The sequence below is a fragment of the Bos indicus genome, chromosome 13, assembly GCF_029378745.1.
Source record: "Bos indicus isolate NIAB-ARS_2022 breed Sahiwal x Tharparkar chromosome 13, NIAB-ARS_B.indTharparkar_mat_pri_1.0, whole genome shotgun sequence".
Classification (NCBI taxonomy): Eukaryota; Metazoa; Chordata; class Mammalia; order Artiodactyla; family Bovidae; genus Bos; species Bos indicus.
The window spans coordinates 30,120,225-30,143,287 of NC_091772.1; the positions used below are offsets into that span (position 1 = coordinate 30,120,225).

A 23,063-nucleotide genomic window follows, 5' to 3' on the forward strand; every position below is an offset into this window, starting at 1 on the left:
AAATCCTGAAACAGCTTCAGAGGAAGGCCCATGAGTCTGTATTATCTCAGAGACCCAGTGATATTAACCCATAGACAAGTATTTGTTCCATAACATTCTTCTGGCTAAATTACTTTCTAGTTATAAAGCAGAATCTTCTGTAAGTTCCAGCCACTAAGCTGGTATTTATTTTTAATAATTTTTATTGGAGTATAGTTGACTTACAATGTTGTGTTAGTTTCTGCTATACATTAAAGTGAATGGGGAATTGGTTCTTCTGTATAAGTTGTGTGCATGTTCAGAACAGTGGAGAGAAGGGTGTTTGGGAGTGGGGTGGGCAGATGGCAAGGAGGTAAAGAATGGTGGTAAAGAATAGTCCTATTTGTGCTAAGAAGTTTCCATTTGATTCAGAAGGTCCTGAGGAAGCCTGTGAAGCATTTTATTTTTTTTTTAATTTTATTTTTAAACTTTACATAATTGTATTAGTTTTGCCAAATATCAAAATGAATCCACCACAGGTATACATGTGTTCCCCATCCTGAACCCTCCTCCCTCCTCCCTCCCCATACCCTCCCTCTGGGTCGTCCCAGTGCACTAGCCCCAAGCATCCAGTATCGTGCATCGAACCTGGACTGGCAACTCGTTTCTTATATGATATTTTACATGTTTCAATGTCATTCTCCCAAATCTTCCCACCCTCTCCCTCTCCCACAGAGTCCATAAGACTGTTCTATACATCAGTGTCTCTTTTGCTGTCTCGTGCACAGGGTTATTGTTACCATCTTTCTAAATTCCATATATATGCGTTAGTATACTGTATTGGTGTTTTTCCTTCTGGCTTACTTCACTCTGTATAATAGGCTCCAGTTTCATCCACCTCATTAGAACTGATTCAAATGCATTCTTTTTAATGGCTGAGTAATACTCCATTGTGTATACGTACCACAGCTTTCTTATCCATTCATCTGCTGATGGACATCTAGGTTGCTTCCATGTCCTGGCTATTATAAACAGTGCTGCGATGAACATTGGGGTACACGTGTCTCTTTTCCTTCTGGTTTCCTCAGTGTGTATGCCCAGCAGTGGGATTGCTGGATCATAAGGCAGTTCTATTTCCAGTTTTTTAAGGAATCTCCACACTGTTCTCCATAGTGGCTGTACTAGTTTGCATTCCCACCAACAGTGTAAGAGGGTTCCCTTTTCTCCACACCCTCTCCAGCATTTATTATTTGTAGACTTTTGGATCGCAGCCATTCTGACTGGTGTGAAATGGTACCTCATGGTGGTTTTGATTTGCATTTCTCTGATAATGAGTGATGTTGAGCATCTTTTCATGTGTTTGTTAGCCATCTGTATCTGTGAAGCATTTTAAACAAGGGGTCTGATCATGTGTGTATTTCAGGAGAGAGGTGGTAGGTGAGAAAGAATAGAAAGAGGAGGGTGGGATGCAGGGAGGTTGATAAAGGCCAAATAAGAGATGATGGGACCCTGATACAATGGGAATGGAGAGAAGAAGATGAATTTTAGGGAAGTTTAGGAGGTAGAATAGATCCATGGTAGCCAACTTAAGACTGGGACAAGGGAGAGAGAGAAATGGGAGAGCTCTTTGGGCTTGGTGATAGAGTGGATAGGTACTGGCTTTATTGAGATTGGGAATTCTAATGGTGGAGGGTGGGGGGTGGTTCATGGAGACAGAGAGTTGTGCACATATTGGGTCTGGTGTGTTGATCAGACATCAAGAAAGATGACACAATTTAGAGCAGCAGTCCCCAACCTTTTTGGCATCTGGGACCGGTTTCATGGAAGACAACTTTTCCATGGATGAAGGGTGTGTGTGTGTGTGTGTGTGTGTGTGTGTGTGTGTGTGTGGAGTGACAGTTTCTGGATGATTCAAGCACATTACATTTATTGTGCACTTTATTTCTATTATTATTACATCAGCTCCACCTCAGATCATCAGGCATTAGATCCTGGAGTTGGGGACCCCTGGTCTAGAGTATAGGCAGGCTGGGGGCTGAGATGGCAGGAGGCACTTAGGCATGAGTGGAGTTAGGGTCAGGCAAGAATTTCTCTGAAAGAGAAGACTCAATGGGAGAGATGGAATCCTGAGGTAAAGGAACATTTGGGGATGGGAAGAAAAGTCTGTGCAAAAGGCTAAGAAGGGGCAGTCCAAAAAGTAGGAAGAGGACCAGGAGAGAATGTTTTGGGGATGGCAAGGGATGTGATGATTTCAAGAAGTGATCAAGAGTATCACACACCGAGTAGGGTTAGAAAGATAAGGTTTCTGTAAGCTGAGTAACAAAAGAGAGAAGAGAGCTTAGGGAGATGGGATGATAACTATTACACAAAACCAGCGGGGGCCAAGATGAGAAAGGCTAGGATGTTCTCAGGCGGAGGAGAAATTATACCTCCGTGTTAACAGATACAAAACTTTTCCTATGCAAATTGGAAATTATGATCCCAACACAGGATGCTGGCATTCTGCACTTTCAAATTCCTAATCAGAAATGGGATTCAGTAAGTTGTTTTTAACTAAACAAAAACTGTAGGAGGTCTTATTTAGCTTTTGATTTCAGAATAAACTTCGCATAATCACTCCCTATCCAGAACTGCTTTGACTCGAGGACATAGGGAGGTGGATGATTTGCAATTGTTGCACCAATAAGAGAGAAAGGGAATAAAACATGAGTTTCAGATAAGGAAATCAAAGATCACCTTGCTCTCATCTGTAAGTAATAATTTTCTATGATGTTCAGACATTAAAAATCGTCTTGAAATAAAAATCTTTAATGAGAAAAAATAGGAGGGAAAAATCTGACCCTACAGATTTTGACTTTACTGAGACTGGGTAAAGTCTTTTTACTGAGATTGGTCAAAATCTGACCCAACAGAAATGCATATAATTTTCAAAAGAATTTTAGTTTTTGATCTCTGTTGCCTTGGTGTACTCATGAGAAATATGCTAAAGTGGAAAATGTAAAATATATTCAAATTTCAATTTTCTAAATTGCTGATCCTCATAGTTTAGGACATTGCTTTGCCAGAGGGCTTTCTTATTGCTACTGAATATGAGAATTCTATAGCTGTCAATCCTTGTTTTCTTTCTTTAAAGATGAATTATTTATTAAATTTTAAATTGAGTTATAATTAGTATATATAATTGGGCTTCCCTGGTGGCTCAGAGAGTAAAGAATCTGCCTGCAATGCAGAAGACCTGGGCTTGATCCCTGGGTCAGGAAGATACCTTGGAGAAAGGAATGGCTACCCACTCTAGTATTCTTGCCTGGAGAATTCCATGGACAGAGGAACCTGGTGGGCTACAGTCCATGGGGTCACAAAGAATGGGACATGACTGAGCAACTAACACAATTGATATATACCATTATTACTTTCAGGGATACAATGTATTGATTTGATATTTGTATATATCGTGAAATGAGCACCACAGCCAGTCTAGTTAACATCCACCACCATGCATAGTCACACAGTTTTTTTTTCTTGTGATGAGAGCTTGTAAGAGCTACACTCTTAGCAACTTTCAAATATGCAGTGTGGTATTGTTAATTGTAGTCACCATGCTTACGTTACACCCTCATAACTTAAATCACTGTTTTCTGTTCTTTCATTCTTCCTGGAAGCTTTTTGAAAATAATCATACCATATTAATTCCATTACTTTATCCTACACTGAATAGCATATAGATTCCCTACTCTTATATTTTGAAAAACATTACAGTGACATAAAAATTTACAGAAAGTTGAGTCATATCTGCCAACTGCTATAGTTTTTTGCCATGTAATTGCAGGTGCTTCTTTTATAATAAAGGTTCCTCTCTTTATTTAACTGATTACATCAGACTCACTCCTTGCACTTTTGTGTCAATGGACATGAAACAAAAAGGTTTCATGTTTGAAACCTTTTATGTGGTTGGGATTAAAAAAAAGAATATCAGAGTATGTCCAAGACATACATTTTAACTAATTAAATGTTTATTGTCATTTCAGTGGGATCTGGGGGAGAAAATTAGGCAAATACAAGTGTTCAGACTGTTACCCTGACTTGAAAAATTCTGTTTTATACTGCTCTTTTTCTATATATTTGGTTACTTTCTGCCCTACCCATCCATATGTGTCTCAACTTCTGAAGTGTTAGATTATGTAGTTTTATCATCATTTGTCGCAGTGATCAAAGATTCTTGGGGCAGCGCCCTCATTATCTGTCAGGCCTGGCATATATTTTTAAAAAGCACATACATTTAGATCCCTGGTGGTCCAGTGGTTAAGATTCTACTTCTACTGCAGGGGGCATGGGTTCAATCTCTCATTTGTGAACTAAGATCCCACATGCTGTATGGCATAGCCAAAAAATGTTTAAAAATTAAAAATAAAAATTTTAAAACACATGTATCAAACAAAACAAAACAATATTTTAACCCTTTTAAAGCATACAGCTGGGCTTCCCAGGTGGCAGTAGTCATAAAGAACTCGCCTGCCAATGCAGGAGACATTAGAAACACGGGTTCAGTCCCTGCGTTGGGAAGATCCCCTGGAGGAGGGCACAGCAATCCATTTCAGCATTCTTGCCTGGAGAAGCCCATAGACAGAGCAGCTTGGTGGGCTACAGTCCATGGGGTCAAAAAGAGTCAGACACAACTGAAGCATGCACGCACACAAGCATACAGCTAATGGCATTAATATTCACCATAGGATGAGTGGGACAACTGAATTGAAAATGCTGAGCACAGAATTCCCTGGTAGTACAGTGGATAAGAATCTGCCTGCCAGTGCAGGGGACACTGGTTTGATCCCTGGTCCAGGAAGATTCCATATGCTGCAAAGCACCTAGGCCCGTGTGCTGCAACAAGAGAAGTCACAGCTATGAGAAGCTCATGTACCACAACCATGAGTGGCCTCTGCTTGCCGCAACTAGAGAAAGCCCAAGCAGCAACAAAGACTCAGTGCAGCCAAAAATCAATAATTTTTTTTTTTTTAAAGAAAGTGCTGTGTCATGAATGCCATCTACAGTTTTACAAAGGGCTGACTAAGCTCAGGCTAGCTCCACCATAGACCCCAATGCTTTGGGCCCAGAACATCTGCAAACACCATTCTTGACTCCTCTAGTGGAGCAGAGGACTGTGAGATCCAGGGATGGGGTGAGACACCTCAAGATCCACCGCGTGGGCAGTGTTTCTCCAGGCTCACTCCAGCTCTCACCAGCTCAGTATCTGGGGACCGGCTGATGACTGAATCTTTGTCTTCTTGAAATGTACAAAAGGTCGTGTTTTATGTTTCCATTATTACTTCTCCCATGTAGCCTCCAGGGCAGGTTCAGAAGAGTGAAAAAGTTATATTGCAAAAAAAAAAAAAAAAAAGTCTCTTTTACGTCTGAAATAAATACTGCCAAAAAGTTGGTCATATCTGAGTTTGGGAGGTGACTGAAAAATGGTACTTAAAGTTGAAAATTGAAACCTCCTGCCTTTGGGAATGGCAACCCACTCCAGTGTTCTTGCCTGGAGAGTCCCAGGGATGGAGGAGCCTGGTGGGCTGCCATCTATGGGGTTGCACAGAGTCGGACACGACTGAAGCAACTTAGCAGCAACAGCAGCAGCAGCCTTTGGGAATTCTGTCCGGTCCAACCTCCCCTCTCAGATCTCCACGCTCTGAGACAACTCACCAGGATCTTTGCGGGGCTCTGTCTGTGAGGCTCCAATTGAGGCACGTCTCTCCTCCTGACCAGATGAGGGATGGTGGAGTTTCGCAAAAATGCACTCAGCTCAGGGGTGTCCTCCCGGGGGGCAGCCGGCTGCACAGAAAGCCAGAGATATTACACCAGATACAAGAACACTTGTTACCTTTTTCATTAGCCTTGAGCACCAGGCGATTTCTTTTATTGACTATGATTCACCTAAGAATTCAGACACATTCTCATTAATCAGCAGCATCCCCATCAGCAAGATGAACATTGGTCTTCCCTGGCATTCCAGGAAATGGCAAATCACTCCAGTAATCTTGCCTGGAAAATCCCACGGACAGAGGGGCCTGGCAGGCTACAGTCCATGGGGCCACGAAGAGTCAGACATGACTTAGCAACTTCTCTTTCTTTCCCTGGCGGTTCAGTGGTTAAGAGTCTGTGCTTCCACTGCAGGGGGCGAAGGTTCGATCCCTGGTCAGAGATCTAAGATCCCACATGCCATGTGGCAGCCAAAACAAAATAAACAAAAGGTGAACTACACTGGAGAGAAACAAGCCTCAACTTTGTCCAGTAATAGGAATTCCTAAAGCCTGGGGAATGCACTGCTGGAATGTTTATCTCGCAAGGGTAAAATTTTAAGTGGGAGTTATTTCCCTGTAAGGACAGAGAGAATGTGGAAGTGACTTTCTGAGTGTGAGCCGTCAGTTTCTCGTTACTTTCCTCTTGCTGTCAGGGAACTGAGGAGCATTCTGTATGGTGAGATGGATTCTGAGGTGGCAGAAAAGAGAGGTGCTGATGGTGGGAAAACAGCCGGATGTGGTCAAGGACCGACTTGGGCATGTCTGAGCCCCACACGCTGCAACTGTAAGAAGTATTCCCTCAGGAGAGAACCATATTCTGTTTTTTTGAAATTAATTTTTCTTGGAGTATAGTTGCTTTACAACATTGTGTTAGTTTCTATTGCACAGCAAAGAGAATCAACTATACGTATGTATGTATGTGTGTATATATATACACACACACACAATCCTTTTTAAGATTTCATTCCCATTTAGGTCACCACAGACCACTGAGTAGAGTTCCCTATGCTATACAGTAGGTTCTCATTAGTTATCTATTTTATGTGTTAGTTTCTCAGTCATGTCCAACTCTGTGCAACCCCATGGCTGAAGCCCAGCAGGCTCTTCTGTCCATGGGATTCTCCAGGCAAGAATGCTGGAGCGGGTTGCCATTCCCTTCTCATATACTATCAATAGCGTATGGGCTTCCCAGGTGGCTCAGTGGTAAAGAATCCACCTACCAGGCAGGAGACCCAGGTTCGATCCCTGGGTAGGGAAGATCCCCTGGAGAAGGAAATGGAAAACCACTCCAGTGTTCTTGTCTGGGAAATTCCATAGACAGAGGAGCCTGTCTGAGATACAGTCCACTGGGTCACAAAGAGTTGGACAGGACTTAGCAACTGAGCATGTGCACGATCAATAGTGTCTATATGTCAATCCCAATCTCCCAGTTCTTCCTACCCTTCTTCCCCCTCTGATGAACCATATTCTAATGAAAATGACTCTTCCCTAGCACCCCATGTGTACACTGTGTTGTAACAGAGCTTGTTTTCAGCCCTGAGTTTGTTTGGCAAGTCTTCTAGAACTTACAATGTTTTCTCAGGCTCCATGCCAGTCATATCTGCTCACCAAATAAACATTTTGAGAATCCCAATAAATCATAAATACTATCCCATTGAAATATTTTATTTTAGACTGACTGAGTATAAAGCCTGAATTTTTGGCTTCCTGCTACCCTTCCCCACCAGCACATCTGTTTCTACCTGGTCTCTTTTTGTAGTCACAGAAGCAATCCTAGTATGCTCATCTCTGTGGGAAGAATAAGATATTCCTACACTGCAGCTGAAATGATAGTGCTTAGTATATCCTAAGAACCTAGAAAAATCTCCTGGATAAACAGAAAGATAGAGTCCAGGCTTCTTAGTAAGACTGCTCAGCCATGTGTGTGCTGATCTCCACCTGTGCTCCAGTGTCCTTTTTCACCAAGAGCCCAGAGCATCCTGCTCCCCAGCAAGTAGAACCATGTCCCACTCCTGCCCTGCAGCAGGCTGATTCCCCAAGGCTGTCTGATGTTCCAGGTGATGGCTCTGTTCTCCATCAGCACCTGTCAAGCTGCAGAGTCATTGCCTGCCAACTGGTCTGAGTTGCCCCATGAGGAAAATGTCAAATGAAAAGCTTAGAATAATATATCTCAGCAAACATAAAAAAAGAAACCAAAACTCCAAACCAACCAATCAACCAAACAACAACAAAAAACCGGAAAGGAAGGAAACTGGCAGGGAAAAGTCAGAGGGGCGGATATCAGATGTAGGAGACAACCAAGGAGAAGTGTGATTCTATAGAAATCTAAGTAAAAGAAAGTTGCAAAAATAAGCGATGATTCCTTCTTTGCTATTCCTCCCAAGGAGAGGTGGACTCTAATCACCTCCCTTAATTCTCGGTTGGTCTCAGGGACTTGCTTGACCGAAAGAGTGTAGCAGACAGAAAAATAAATAAAAAATATGTGACTAAGAATGTAAATCCTGCAGAGGAATAAAGAAAGGTTAGGACTAAAAGGATTCATTGAATCTGTCACCTAAGAAATTATGGAATATGATCCAGCAACTCCATTTCTGGATAGATATACCTGAAGAAAACAAAAATGCTAACTAGAAAAGCTATCTGCATTCACGTTCACTGCAGCATTATATCCAATAGCCAAACCTGGAAGTAAGCTCTGTGTCCACAGATGAATGGACAAAGAGAGTGTGGTATACATATACAATGATATACAACGCAGTATTATTCGCTCATAAAAAAGGAGGGAACTCTGCCATTTGTGACAAAATGGATGGATCTTGAGGGCATTACGCTAACTGAAATAGATCAGAGAAAGACCTTATGATCTTACATACATGTGAAATCTTAAACAAACAACCCCTCCCCCCCTCCAAAATCTATGAAACAAACATATCTATACAGAGAATTGGAGAAGGAAATGGCAACCCATTCCAGTGTTCTTGCCTGGAGAATTCCAGGGACTGAGGAGTCTGTGGGCTGCTGTCTATGGGGTCGCACAGAGTCGGACATGACTGAAGCGACCTAGCAGCAGCAGCAGCATACAGAGAATAGATTGGTGGTTGCAAACTGGCGGGTACAAATTTCAGTTATAAAATAAGTAAGTTCTCGGATGTATAGATGGTGACCATAGGTAATAATACTGTATTGTATATTTGAAACTTGCTAAGAGAGTGGATCTAAAAGTTCTCATTCCAAGGAAAAAGAAACTTGTAACGATGTAAAGTTATGGATGTCAACTAGACATTGTGATCATTTTGCAATATATATATATATTGAATACATTGTACATCTGAATCCAATAAAATGTTACATGTCAATTAAGTAAAGAACAATAACAACAACAACTTATGGAGGCCCTCTCCTGAGCAGAAGATTGGGAGAGATGGAAATTGAACCACAAAACTAAAGAATGAATGGATTTAGAGAAGTGGATAATTATTTCAAGAAGTATGAAATTAAATCTCAGTCTTCTTCTCATATGAACTAATGCCTAATGGTGAAGATGAGATACATCTTCATCCCCCACCAAATATGAAAGCAACAAAACAAAATAAAACATGAATATGCTTAGTAGCTGCTTGTAAGGAGACAAAAGATAGTAACAAAACTTTATGGGCATATAGAGGATACTGGCGGAGAAGGCAATGGCACCCCACTGAGTACTCTTGCCTGGAAAATCCCATGGACGGAGGAGCCTGGTAGGCTGCAGTCCATGGGGTCGCTAAGAGTCGGACACGACTGAGCAACTTCACTTTCACTTTTCACTTTCACGCATTGGAGAAGGAAATGGCAACCCACTCCAGTGTTCTTGCCTGGAGAATCCTAGGGACGGGGGAGCCTGGTGGATGGCCGTCTATGGGGTCGCACAGAGTTGGACATGACTGAAGCGACTTAGCAGAGGATACTGGTGAAAAAAGTTATGACCTTTATAGAAAAGATTATTGACAGCTTTTTAAAATGAGGGAGAGCTGCATAGTAATTTAGAAAGATACATGATCTTAGAGGAAAAGGCAGATTACAAAATCACATATAAGATTTTAAAAAATGAATGTTTACTTACATTGTGTATCAAAAATAGGACTATTTAGAATAGCCGTCTAATTGTTACCACCAGTGGTGGAGTTTTAATGATATTAAAGAAGTTTTGCTAATTACTTTTTAGGTATGACAATGGTATTATGGATTTCTAAAGAGTGTCCTTAATTATTGGCAACATACAACAAAATGTTTATGGGTGAAACAAAAACATAAACTAACAGATAAATAGAATATAGAACAGAAAATGGGCAACAACATTACTAGAAATCAAATATTTTCTTCTCTATGTTTTTGCATCTTGCCTGATACATTGCTTTGATGGGCATTTAGTATCTCTCAATATGAAAACCAAGAAGATTATAATAAGAGTAAAAGAGAAATAAGGAAGTAGGGATAGCAATACAATTTGGCTAACAAATGGAGGGAAAAACAATCCATTCTTGGAAGAGGATACAGAGGCAAGTTATTTGCTTTTAGTTTGTTTTGAAGACAGAGGAAATTTAAATAACTTTAATTTGCTCTGAGGAAGGAATGAGTAGAGAGGAAGAGGTTGCAGATATTGGAAACAGGGAATACTTGAGACAGCAAAGTTAAACTCAGAATTGGGAGAAGGACTCTCCTCTGGAAGTGCTGGAGAGGAGCTAAGGATGAGGGAGAGATGATTAGAAGTTGGCGGGGATGGGAAATGGGTCATTTGAAGACTGTCTTGCTTTAAGTCACTGGCTAATGGTGGTGATGCTTGAGAGATGGGATAGGAGGTACAGAGAATGTCGTGAAGGTTTGGAGAAGCCGATGAGGAGAATGAGAGGGAGTGGCCATCAGCTGGCCGAGCAGGCTCTGCAGATGCCGTTGCCCAGTGAGCATCAGGCACCATTCGTCTGTAACATGTCCACAGGCCAAGTGGTCGAGAAGCCAGAATCTGGGATCCAGCATGAGGGAGATGGTCAGGCCAGGAACTCAGAAAGCACAGAGGACAAGGGAGGTGGCGTAAAGGAGCTCGTAAAAGGATGTTGTAACCAACTCATCATAGATTCCAGGCTTGGCAGGAAAGTATAGCCAAAGGCAGTCTTGAGAGTGGGGTGAGTTAACTGACTCAGAGAAAGTTTTTGTATCAAGGAAGAAAAGGGCTAGTGGAGGAAGGAAGTGAGAAAAATAGAGAAATAGAAGACTGATTTATTAGAGTCTTGGATGCTGAACTGAATATTTCAGAGGTAAGAACTTAGAGGGGATGTTCAAAGCACTGGGCTAATGGGATGCATGGGAGTGAGCGTGAGGGTCAGCCATGTGGACTTTGCAGTATTTCAGGACAATGGCAGGTGGGTGATGCAGGGAGCTCAGTAGAGCTCAGGGAGACTCAGTAATGGAGAATCTGGTAGAGAAGTCTTTGCAGGGCTTTCCAGTTTCTGGGCTCTAATGCCTGAAGGTCTGAGGTGGAACTGATGTAATAATAATAGAAATAAAGTCCACAATAAATGTAATATGTTTGAATTATCCCCAAATCATCAGCCCATACCCTAGTCTGTGGAAAAATTATCTTCTACTAAACCGGACCCTGTTGCCAAAAAGGTTGGGGACCGCTGCTTTATAGTGTAAGATTAAAACTTGAGCCTAGACAGAAAATTCAGAATTGTGGAAATCTTTAAGGTTCCCTTATGTGTTTTCCATCATATGCTCAGGTGTTTGTGTGTGTGTGTGTGTGGTGTGTGCTACGTGTGTAGTTTTTGAGATTGAGCATGTGCAATTTCTTCTTTTTATAGGTCACTGGAAGGTATGTTAACCCTGTAGGTAACCAAACTATAGAGCAGAGGTGCTGGGAAGAACTAGTGGAATTTTTTTTTTTTTATTCTCAAAGTATAGCCTACTTTTGAGCTTCCCTGGTGGCTCAGACAATAAAGAATCTGTCTGCAATGCAGGAGACCTGGGTTTGATCCCTGGGTTGGGAAAGATATCCTTGAGAAGGGAATGGCAACCCACTTCAGTGGGAATTCTCCTTGCCTGGAGAATTCCATGGACTAGTGGAGCCTGATGGGCTACAGTCCATGGGGTCGCAGAGTTGGGCACAACTGAGCAACCGACACTTTCAGTCTACTATTATTGTTAGTAGTAGCAGCAGCAGTAGTTGTAGTATAACAGCTGTAGTCAAACAACAGCCCAAAGAGAAGAAAGCCCTTCAACTTCCTATGTGTTTATACTGGATGCAGCTTGTGTACAGAAGAAGTCAGGACACGTCCTATTGCGGTGCTCCCTGGTGTACCATTACTCACAAATATTTCTAAGTGGTTTCTCCATAAAACCCAGGACTTGCTCTGAGATACAGAATGAATGAATGTATCACACCACAGAGGCTGATAAAATGTATTTCTTCCTTTTAGTGACAGTGTTTTACAAATAGAGGAACACTGCTCTCAAGTACCATCATCAAAGTCCAATGGCTCGCAACCCAGTTTTCTCAAATAGCATTCCAGAAATTATTTCAAAAGACAAAGCAAAACAAAAATACAACCCCCCAAACAAGGTAGAAGTTATCCAAGAAATGTAAACACCAGTTACAGGCTATTTTCCAGATGAACCTTTTTAGCCTGTTTCACCATGGATCACAAACCCACAGGTCAAGTTTTTCCTTAAGCTGAAACCCTTTGGGCCGAGGGAGGCTGGCCTCTTAGCACCCAGGTTAGGCAGACTTTCAAGTTCAGGGTAATGTTTGCTATGTGCTATGGGAAGCTAGTAGCAAACACTAACATATTTCTTTCGAACAAACATGAAAATCGCTTCTTTCTGCAATAAGGAAACAATTGTTAGTAAATAGGGTTCTCTCCCCATCTGTTAGTCAGATTCTGACCCCAACAGGGGTTTTCTATTTTCATAAATCTTCACAAACTCTTCACTGTGGCATAGGTTTAAATTGATGGATTAAAGGGATACTGTGTGGCTGGAACATTCAATATAGTTGGAAATGCAGCTCTGGAAGAAAAGAGTTGGGTGACATTAGATAAAAGCTCTGTGAATCCAAATAAACGCAGCACATAGTATTTTTTCAGCCTATTTGTCTTTGGATTTCAGGTATTTCTCATCCATAAAAGGCAGTTGCCTTTTTCTCACGTGACTCTGTGTCTGTAATTAAATCGAAACAGAGATGAGTCCAGGGGGTTGGTCCACCATGTCATTTTCTTTAAGACGTAAACGTTCAGGATTTGCTGGGAGAGAATAAAAGCCACAGTTGTCTTTTAACCTCCTGAACAGAGCGGCAAAGCAGAACTGAAAGAAGCAATTCACTCTCTTGGTGATTTTGAAGCTTAGCTGCTGCACATGTATTTTTAAAATTTTGAAATATAGATGAGAATTTGGAAACCATCTTAAAGAGAAGATAAGGCAAAGAGAAACAGACCCCAGAAAGTATATTGTCTTTGGTGGCTGAAAAATAGTAATGTTGTAAGTAAGACTACTACAAAGAGGTGGATGAAATTCCTGTATCAGAGGGAACAGGAGAGTGAGAGAAACACAGAGAAAAAAAGAAAGGAGGGAGGGAGGAGGAAAGAAAGAAAAAAAGGAGGAGGAAGGAGAAAGGGAGAGAGAGTTTGGTCTGAGAGCTGCTGACCTAGGAAGTAACAAGTATCCTGCATTCTGAATCAGCAAGCAGCAGTAAGTACTATAAATGGAGGCAGGGATGAAGGAAGAAAATTCTCTTAAGGATAAGACAAAACTATGCAAGTTTGCCAAGCCACTGTCTGCGGCCTGCTGATTTAAAAAAAAAAAAAAACAATTTGCCGGGCTATAATCCCTGATGAACAGTTTCTGTGTTTCTGCTTTCCATGTCTGCGCTATCTGGTTGTAATTTGGACTTCCTGCGGGAACAGTCTTGTTCAAGAGATCAGTTCTCAGTTGTAACTTTCTGCTTTCCACGGCTCCGAGGACAGTTCTTTACACCTTGGCTTTTTCTCTTGCTATCGGTCATCCTAGTCTAGTCCCTGTCAGATTACTTTCACCTCAGGATTTCCCTCTCTTGAACTTAGCCCCAGAAGATTCAATCATGATCTTAACACAGGTTGGATCTGACCACCTTGTCTGTCTCCCTCCTCGGGCTACACTCTTACAATCTGTAGCCCTGTCTCCCAGCATCTCACACTTGGCTGTTACTGATGAAATCTTGCCAATTAAAAAAAGAAAAAATAGGCCTTGTCTCTTTGTGCAACTTTGGTTCCTGAATCATGTTTGCTTACTTAGCTTCATCGTATTGAGAGATCGTAGCCTATCTGAAGGACCTTACTGACCCCAGGAGACAGTCCACCAAAATAAGAAATTTGGTAGTTTGAAATCATTATTTTACTGCCTTTAGAATATTTTAAAAATACTTTATCCAACTCCAAAATTCTATTCCAAGAAGGATCTGGAACAAATTAGATTTAATGGATTGGTCTGAGTGTTGCAGACAGTTTGTTTCAAAATGCTTTAAATGGTAGAATATGGGGAAATCACCACATTCAAATCCTGTGTCCCTGCCCTGGACTGTGAAGCCTGGAGGCAGAACCCTTATGGTTGCTTCTGCCCGAAGCAGGCAGAACCTGCTTCTGCCCCTGGGTTTATAGAAGACCGATAAATAAAGTGGAGCCATCATAGGAGGAACAGAAAACCAAAGACGGCAACCTTTTCATTGGGAAGCAGGAGTAAAAGCAGGGGTGGCAGTGACACCCCCAAGGGCCACACCTCACGCTTGCTTGAGCTGTGCACCACAAGGAGTTGTGCACTTCACTCAAGCTTTTCCTGAACTCCATCATCTCCCTGGGGCATCCATCCACCCCTGTACTCAGATGTTTGAACAGGGTCACAGAGAAGACTGAGTGAATCCCCACGAAGCCTAATATAAAGCAAGTACTTAAAAATAAAAACTTCACTGACTTCTGCTTGCATCCTCCATCTCCCCCAACCCTAACTTAGTTGTTGATGGTCTGTAAATGAGGTGTATGTGGGTGAGGTCTTAAGCCCAGTGTCTCCTGAGACAGTCACAGGTCTTAGGAGAACATGATTAGGGTGGTGGCTTTTCAACATGGTCAGTGTCTGTTCATCAAACCTTGTGGACATTCAGGTCACTGATGGGATAACCAGACAGTAAAACCTCCTGTTAGAACTGAATCCCGTCAGGCCTATTCAGAGGTAGAGGCTTATGTGAGCACAGTGGCATTTGGAATGCATATTCAATTTATAGACAGGTTGTATTTCAGAAGATTTTCGGCTAGAAGTTTGGCACTCCAGATACCTTTCTCTTTGGAAATCGGGCCAGCCCACAGGAAAACCTACTTCATCCACAATATGGCTCTGACGCATACAACTAAGTATTTGCAATAAAAAATAAAGCTGGGGAGGTTACTCCAGGAGTAAGTTTTAAAAATAGAAAAAATAAATGATTGTGTTAAGTACCTTATATTAAATACTGATAGATTTAATGAGAGTAAGCCTTATGGAGATTCTGCAGAGGACATCTGGGGAATTTCAAAAGTTTCAGAGTTGGTGGCACTGATCCCTTAAAGTGAGTGGCCTAGAAAATGTTTCAAAGGAAATCTGATGGTTTCTAATTCATAAGCCAATTTCCTTAGAACATGTGAGAGTTGGAGTCAGTGAAGGAGGGAAATGAATAAAAATGAGATATTTATATATTATACAGGAGGAGAAGCCAACTAAAAAATTGTATGTGAACACAAGAGAAAGATTTTTCTGAAGGGAAATCAACTGACTGACTGGAGAGGAAAATGATGGGGAACTTTGGAAATCCTCTGGAGGAAACTTCAAAAAGTAGACAGTTCTTCTTCTAACAGGTCCATGGTTGGGACATTTTGGTGGCTCATCCAATGGAGACTGGAGCATTCTCAGAAAAGACTTGCAGATGCAGAGGTTTCAAGAGGCACTCACTTCCTATGGCTCTACTTATAAAGGAATCGTAGAACCAAATAGTAAGGAAATTTACGTTAGTCCACTCAGTAGGGAAGATTTAATGTGTATGTGCATGCTCAGTTGCTCAGTTATATCCTACTCTTTTCAACCCTATGGACTATAGCCCATCGGGCTCCTCTGTCCGTGGATTTCCCAGGCAAGAATACTGGGCTGCATTGCCATTTCCTCCTCCAGGGGATCTTCCAGACCCAGGGATTGAACCTGCATCTCCTGTATTGCAGACAGATGCTTTACCACTGAGCCATCTGGGAAGCCACAAGATATACTGTGATTTAATTTTGCCTATACAAATATATTTCTGCCTCCCTTTTCATTATTACAGATCTACCATCTCTCTGCTTCTTAAAGAACTAAGTCAAAAAATTAGGTAGTTTAACATAAAACTATCAGTACTCCAATTAAAAATACCCTTCAAATTAGCTTTGTTGCAAGAATCTGAAATTGATATTAGACTTAAAAATTTACCCAGCCTATTCTTTTGATGATAACAAATATAATAAATAATTTGCTAATTTCCAATTTACATTTAAGTCAGTAAGTAGACTGTTTAGCTTTGCATTACCCAGAAAGAAATTGCCAAGTAAATTAATAGAAACTTCACCAAGAAATTATTTACTATCTTAAAAGGAAAGTAATTTTCAAATACTCTCAATTGTTTATAGCTATTCATATAAAAAATATGCTGACTATCAAGTTTTAAAATCTATGTATTGATAAAAGGTCATTTAGACTCTGGGTCATACTTGTAAAATATAGGTAAAAGTACTTTGAGAACCTGAAAGTAATAATATTTCAAGTTTTCCATGAATTCGGAATTTCAGGAACTCATGACTTGTTATAATTAGATATTTTATCATGGTCTTACTTTATACTGTAATCAAATCTTATTTTTTAATGATATGGTTTTTTTAATATTTATTTATTTATTTGGCTGAGTGGGATCTTAGTTACTGCACATGGGATCTTTAATTGTGGCATTAGAATTTTTAGTTGCACATGCAGGATCTAGTTCCTTGGTCAGGGATTGAACCTGGGCCCCCTGCTTTGGGAGGACAGAGTCTTAGCCACTGGATCACCAGAGAAGTATCTGTAAACAAATCTTGTATTATGTTTCTATAGAAAAAGTTTTATAAAATGAGCATAACTAAGCTGCATTTTGCACTAGCCTTGGAAAGATTTTAATAAAAATCTACACTTTAAGGAATAACTGGGTAGCAGGGAATGTAGGTAATGGGGATATACTCCCACCCAGCTTGCACCAACCTGTCAAAGTTTAAGGCTAGTTACTATTGGTACAGTTCAAGCGCATATAAATGATCATTAAATTGCAACAAAGAAAAAATAACTCACAACCAACACAATTCAGTTCAGTTCAGTTGTTCAGTCATGTCCGACTCTGCGACCCCATGGACTGCAGCACTCCAGGCTTTCCTGTCCATCACCAACTCCTGGAGCCTGCTCAAACTCACATCCATTGTGTCGGTGATGCCATCCAACCATGTCATCCTCTGTCATCCCCTTCTCCTCCCACCTTCAATCTTTCCCAGCATAGGGTCTTTTCCAATGAGTCAGCTCTTCACATCAGGTGGCTAAAGGATTGGAGTTTCAGCTTCAGCATCAGTCCTTCCAATGAATATTCAGGACTGATTTCCTTTAGGATGGACTGGTTGGATCTCCTTGCAGTCCTAGGGACTCTCAAGAGTCTTCTCCAACACCACAGTTGAAAAGTATCAGTTCTTTGGCACTCAGCTTTCTTTATAGTCCAACTCTCACATCCATACATGACTACTGGAAAAACCATAGCTTTGATTAGATGGACCTTTTTTGGTAAAGCAATGTCTCTGCTTTTTAATATGCTGTCTATTTGATCATAGCTTTTCTTCCAAGGAGCAAGCATCTTTTAATTTCATGGCTGCAGTCACCATCTGCAGTGATTTTGGAGCCCTCCAAAATAAAGTCTCTCACCATTTTCATTGTTTCCCCATCTATTTCCCATGAAGTGATGGGACCAGATGCCATGATCTTAGTTTTCTGAATGTTGAGTTTTAAGCCAACCTTTTCTCTCCCCTTTCACTTTCATCAAGCAGCTCTTCAGTTTTCTTTGCTTTCTGCCATAAGGGTTGGAATCATCTGCGTATCTGGGGTTAATGATATTTCTCCCGGCAATCTTGATTCCAGCTTGTGCTTCTTCGAGTCCAGCGTTTCTCATAATGTAATCTGCATATAAGTTAAATAAGCAGGGTGACAATATACAGCCTTGACGTACTCCCTTTCCTATTTGGAACCAGTCTGTTGTTCCATGTCCGGTTCTAACTGTTGCTTCTTGACCTGCATACAGATTTCTTAGGAGGCAGGTCAGGTAGTCTGGTATTCTCATCTCTTTCTGAATTTTCCACAGTTTTTGTGATCCACACAGTCAAAGGCTTTGGCAGAGTCAATAAAGCAGAAATAGATGTTTTTCTGGAACTCTCTTGTTTTTTCAATGATCCAACGGATGTTGGCAATTTGATTTCTGGTTCCTCTGCCTTTTCTAAATCCAGCTTGAACATCTGGAAGTTCATAGTTTACAGTGTTGAAGCCTGGCTTGGAGAATTTTGAGCATTACTTAGCTAGCGTGTGAGATGAGTGCAATTGTGTGGTAGCTTGAACATTCTTTGGCATTGGTTTCTTTGGGATTGGAATGAAAACTGACCTTTTCCAGTCCTGTAGCCACTGCTGAGTTTTCCAAATTTGCTGGCATATTGAGTGCAGCACTTTCACAGCATCATCTTTTAGGATTTGAGATAGCTCAACGGGAATTTCATCACCTCTACTGACTTTGTTCGTAGTGATGCTTCCTAAGGCCCACTTGACTTTGCATACCAGGATGTCTGGCTCTAGGTGAGTGATCACACCATCGTGGTTATCTGGGTCATGAAGATTTTTTTGTATAGTTCTTCTGTGTATTGTTGCCACCTCTTCTTAATATCTTCTGCTTTTGTTAGGTCCATACCATTTCTGTCCTTTATTGTGCTCATCTTTGCATGAAATGTTCCCTGCTGCTGCAAAGTCGCTTCAGTCACATCCGACTCTGGGCGACCCCATCAACAGCAGCCCACGAGGCTCCCCCGTCCCTGGGATTCTCCAGGCAAGAACACTGGAGTGGGTTGCCATTTCCTTCTCCAATGCATGAAAATGAAAAGTGAAAGTGAAATCGCTCATTCATGTCCGACTCTTCTCAACCCCATGGACTGCAGCCTACCAGGCTCCTCTGTCCATGGGATTTTCCAGGCAAGAGTACTGGAGTGGGTTGCCATTGCCTTCTCCGGAAATGTTCCCTAGGTATCTCTAATTTTCTTGAAGAGATCTCTAGTCTTTCCCATTCTGTTGTTTTCCTCTATTTCTTTGCATTGATCACTGAGGAAAGTTTTCTTATCTCTTCATGCTATTCTTTGGAACTCTGCATTCAGATGCTTATATCTTTCCTTTTCTCCTTTGCTTTTCACTTCTCTTCTTTTCACAGCTATTTGTAAGGCCTCCCCAGACAGCCATTTTGCTTTTTTGCATTTCTTTTCAATGGGGATGGTCTTGATCCCTGTCTCCTGTACAATGTCACAAACCTCAGTCCATAGTTCATCAGGCACTCTATCTATCAGATCTAGTCCCTTTAATCTATTTCTCACTTCCACTGTATAATCATAAGGGATTTGATTTAGGTCATACCTGAATGGTCTAGTGGTTTTCCCTACTTTCTTCAATTTAAGTCTGAATTTGGCAATAAGGAGTTCATGATCTGAGCCACAGTCAGCTCCTGGTCTTTTTTTTGTTGACTGTATAGAGCTTCTCCATCTTTGGCTGCAAAGAATATAATCAATCTGATTTCAGTGTTGACCATCTGGTGAGGTCCATGTGTAGAATCTTTTCTTGTGTTGTTGGAAAAGGGTGTTTGCTATGAGCAATGTGTTCTCTTGGCAAAACTCTATTAGTCTTTGCCCTGCCTCATTCCGTATTCCAAGGCCAAATTTGTCTGTTACTCCAGGTGTTTCTTGACTTCCTACTTTTGCATTCCAGTCCCCTATAATGATAAGGACATCTTTTTGGGGTGTTAGTTCTAAAAGGTCTTGTAGGTCTTCATAGAATCGTTCAACTTCAGCTTCTTCAGTGTTGCTGGTTGGGGCATAGCCTTGGATTACTGTGATATTGAATGGTTTGCCTTGGAAACGAACAGAGATCATTTTGTCGTTTTTTAAGATTGCATCCAAGTACTGCATTTCGGACTCTCTTGTTGACCATGATGGCTACTCCATTTCTTCTGAGGGATTCCTGCCTGCAGTAGTAGATATAATGGTCATCTGAGTTAAATTCACCCATTCCAGTCCACTTTAGTTCACTGACTCCTAGAATGTTGCCGTTCACTCTTGCCATCTCCTGTTTGACCACTTCCAATTTGCCTTGATTCATGGACCTAACATTCCAGGTTCCTATGCAATATTGCTCTTTACAACATTGGGCCTTGCTTATATCACCAGTCACATCCACAACTGGGTGTTGTTTTGCTTTGGCTCCATCCCTTCATTCTTTCTGCAGTTATTTCTCCACTGATCTCTAGTAGCATATTGGGCACCTACCTACCTGGGGAGTTCCTCTTTCAGTATCCTATCATTTTGCCTTTTCATACTGTTAATGGGGTTCTCAAGGCAAGAATACTGAAGTGGTTTGCCATTCCCGTCTCCAGTGGACCACATTCTGTCAGACCTCTCCACCATGACCTGCCCGTCTTCAGACAACCATTTTGCCTTTTAGCATTTCTTCTCCTTGGGAATGGTCTTGACCACTGCCTCCTATAGTGTCACAAACCTCCGTCCATAGTTCATCAGGCACTCTATCTATCATATCTAATCCCTTGGATCTATTTGTCACTTCCACTGTATAATCATAAGGGATTTGATTTAGGTCATACCTGAATGGTCTAGTGGTTTTCCCTACTTTCTTCAATTTAAGTCTGAATTTGGCAATAAGGAATTCATGATCTGAGCCACAGTCAGCTCCCAGTCTTGTTTTTGCTGACTGCATAAAGCTTCTCCATCTTTGGCTGCAAAGAATATAATTAATCTGATTTCGGTGTTGACCATCTGGTGATGTCCATGTGTAGAGTCTTTTCTTGTATTGTTGGAAAAGGGTGTTTTCTATGACCAGTGTGTTCTCTTGACCAGTGCTAAACTCTGTTAGCCTTTTACCTGCTTTGTTTTGTACTCCAGTCAAATTTGCCTGTTATTCCAGGTAGCTCTTGACTTCCTACTTTTGCATTCCAGTCCCCTATAATGAAGAGGACATCTTTTTTGGGTGTTAGTTCTAGAAGGTCTTGTTGGTCTTCATAGAACCATTCAACTTCAATTTCTTCAGCATTACTGGTCAGGGCTTAGACTTGGATTACTCTGAATTTGAATGGGTTTTTTTTGGAAATGAACTGAGATCATTCTGTCGTTTTTGAGACTGCATCCAAGTACTGCATTTTGGACTATTGTTGACTATGATGGCTACTCCATTTCTTCTGAGGGATTCCTGCCCACAGTAGTAGATATAATGGTCATCTGAGTTAAATTCACCCATTGCAGTCCATCTTAGTTCACTGATTCCTAAAATGTTCACTCTTACCATTTCCTGTTTGACCACTTCCAATTTGTCTTGATTCATGGACCTAACATTCCAGGTTCCTATGCAATATTGCTCTTACAGCATCAGACTTTACTTCCATCACCCGTCACATCCACAACTGGGTATTGTTTTTGCTTTGGCTCCATCCCTTCATTCTTTCTGGAGTTATTTCTCCACTGATCTCCAGCAGCCTATTGGGCACCTACCAACCTGGGGAGTTCATCTTTCAGTGTCATACCTTTTTGTCTTTTCATACTGTTCATGGGATTCTCAAGATAAGAATACTGAAGTTAGCCATTCCTTTCTCCAGTGGACCACATTTTGTCAGAACTCTCCACCATGACCCATTCATCTTGGGTGGCTCTACACGGCATGGCTCAAAGTTTCATTGAGTTAGACAAGGCTGTGGTCTATGTGATCAGTTTGGTAAGTTTTCCGTGATTGTGGTTTTCATTCTGTCTGCCCTCTGATGGATAAGGATCAGAGGCTTATGGAAGCTTCCTGATGGGAGAGACTGACTGAGGGGAAAACTGGGTCTTGTTCTGATGGGCGGGGCCATGTTCAGTAAATCTTTAATACAATTTTCTGTTGATGAGCAGGGCTTTGTTTCTTCCCTGTTGCTTGACCTGAGGCCAAACCATGGTGGAGATAATGAAGATAATGGCAACCTCCTTCAAAAGGTCCCATGTAGGTACTGCTGTAGTCAGTGCCTCAGACCCTGAAGCAGGCCACTGCCGACCCACGCCTCTGCCAGAGACTCCTGGACACTCAGGGGCATGTCTGGGTCAGTTTCTTGTGGGGTATTAAACAAGTTATGTAATATATACAAACATATATAAATAGTGTCAGACACAAACAAAGCAGGACATTCAAATAGAGTTAGAAACCATCTGCATAACCAATTCCTCCAGGAAGCTAAGGACTGAAATGGGGTCTAAGGTGGCTGAGAACAGGAAATGCTACTGCTGCTGCTAAGTCGCTTCAGTCATGTCCGACTCTGTGCGTCCACATAGACGGCCTCCCACCAGGCTCCCCCGTCCCTGGGATTCTCCAGGGAAGAACACTGGAGCGGGTTGCCATTTCCTTCTCCAGAACAGGAGATGTGAGCATCTTAATTACTTAGATGTTATCCATTAACATTTGAAGATACTATTTTATAATAAGCTACTGTGCTTGAAGATGTTAAAATTATCTCAGTGAAGAGTGAAGAGAGAGGAAATGGGGCAGGGGTGAAGGATGCCAAGGAGGATGTATTTTAAATCATTTTGTGGAAGACAAGTGGCCTTATCATTTCCCCAAAAAGAAGGAAGAAGTCTTGATGCCCCATAAATCCATCAATACTGGACCTCCTTTTAGTCTTCCTCTGTCTGAATAGAAGGCATGTTGGGTTGAAGAAAAAGTCCTTTCATAACGTCAGTGCCCCAGTGCCCTGGCTGAGAATAGAGGCAGACCGGCACCCAGGATGGCTGAATTAGTATTTCCCTGCTTGATTATGGAGATACTCTGTCCCTGCCAGTACTGGAGAGTGTTCACTCTTCAATGAAGTCTTCTTTTGAGGACAACATCACATTAACAAGAATTCTTTTTTTTTTCATTCAAATGTGACATTTTCAAGGGCTTACACTCATTAATTTCTTTCCTTTGCAGAAGGACCCCAAA

At 41.5% G+C, this 23,063-nt stretch overlaps 1 protein-coding gene across 1 annotated transcript in view; it reads right to left on the bottom strand.

Moving 5' to 3' along the window:
* The window catches only part of ITGA8 (integrin subunit alpha 8), a 190,463-nt gene that overhangs the window by 24,651 nt on the left and 142,749 nt on the right, over positions 1-23,063 (bottom strand). Inside the window, exon 26 of the mRNA XM_070800873.1 lies at positions 5,653-5,781. Within this exon, the coding sequence (XP_070656974.1) occupies positions 5,653-5,781 (129 nt within the window). The remainder of the gene's footprint in view (positions 1-5,652; positions 5,782-23,063) is intronic.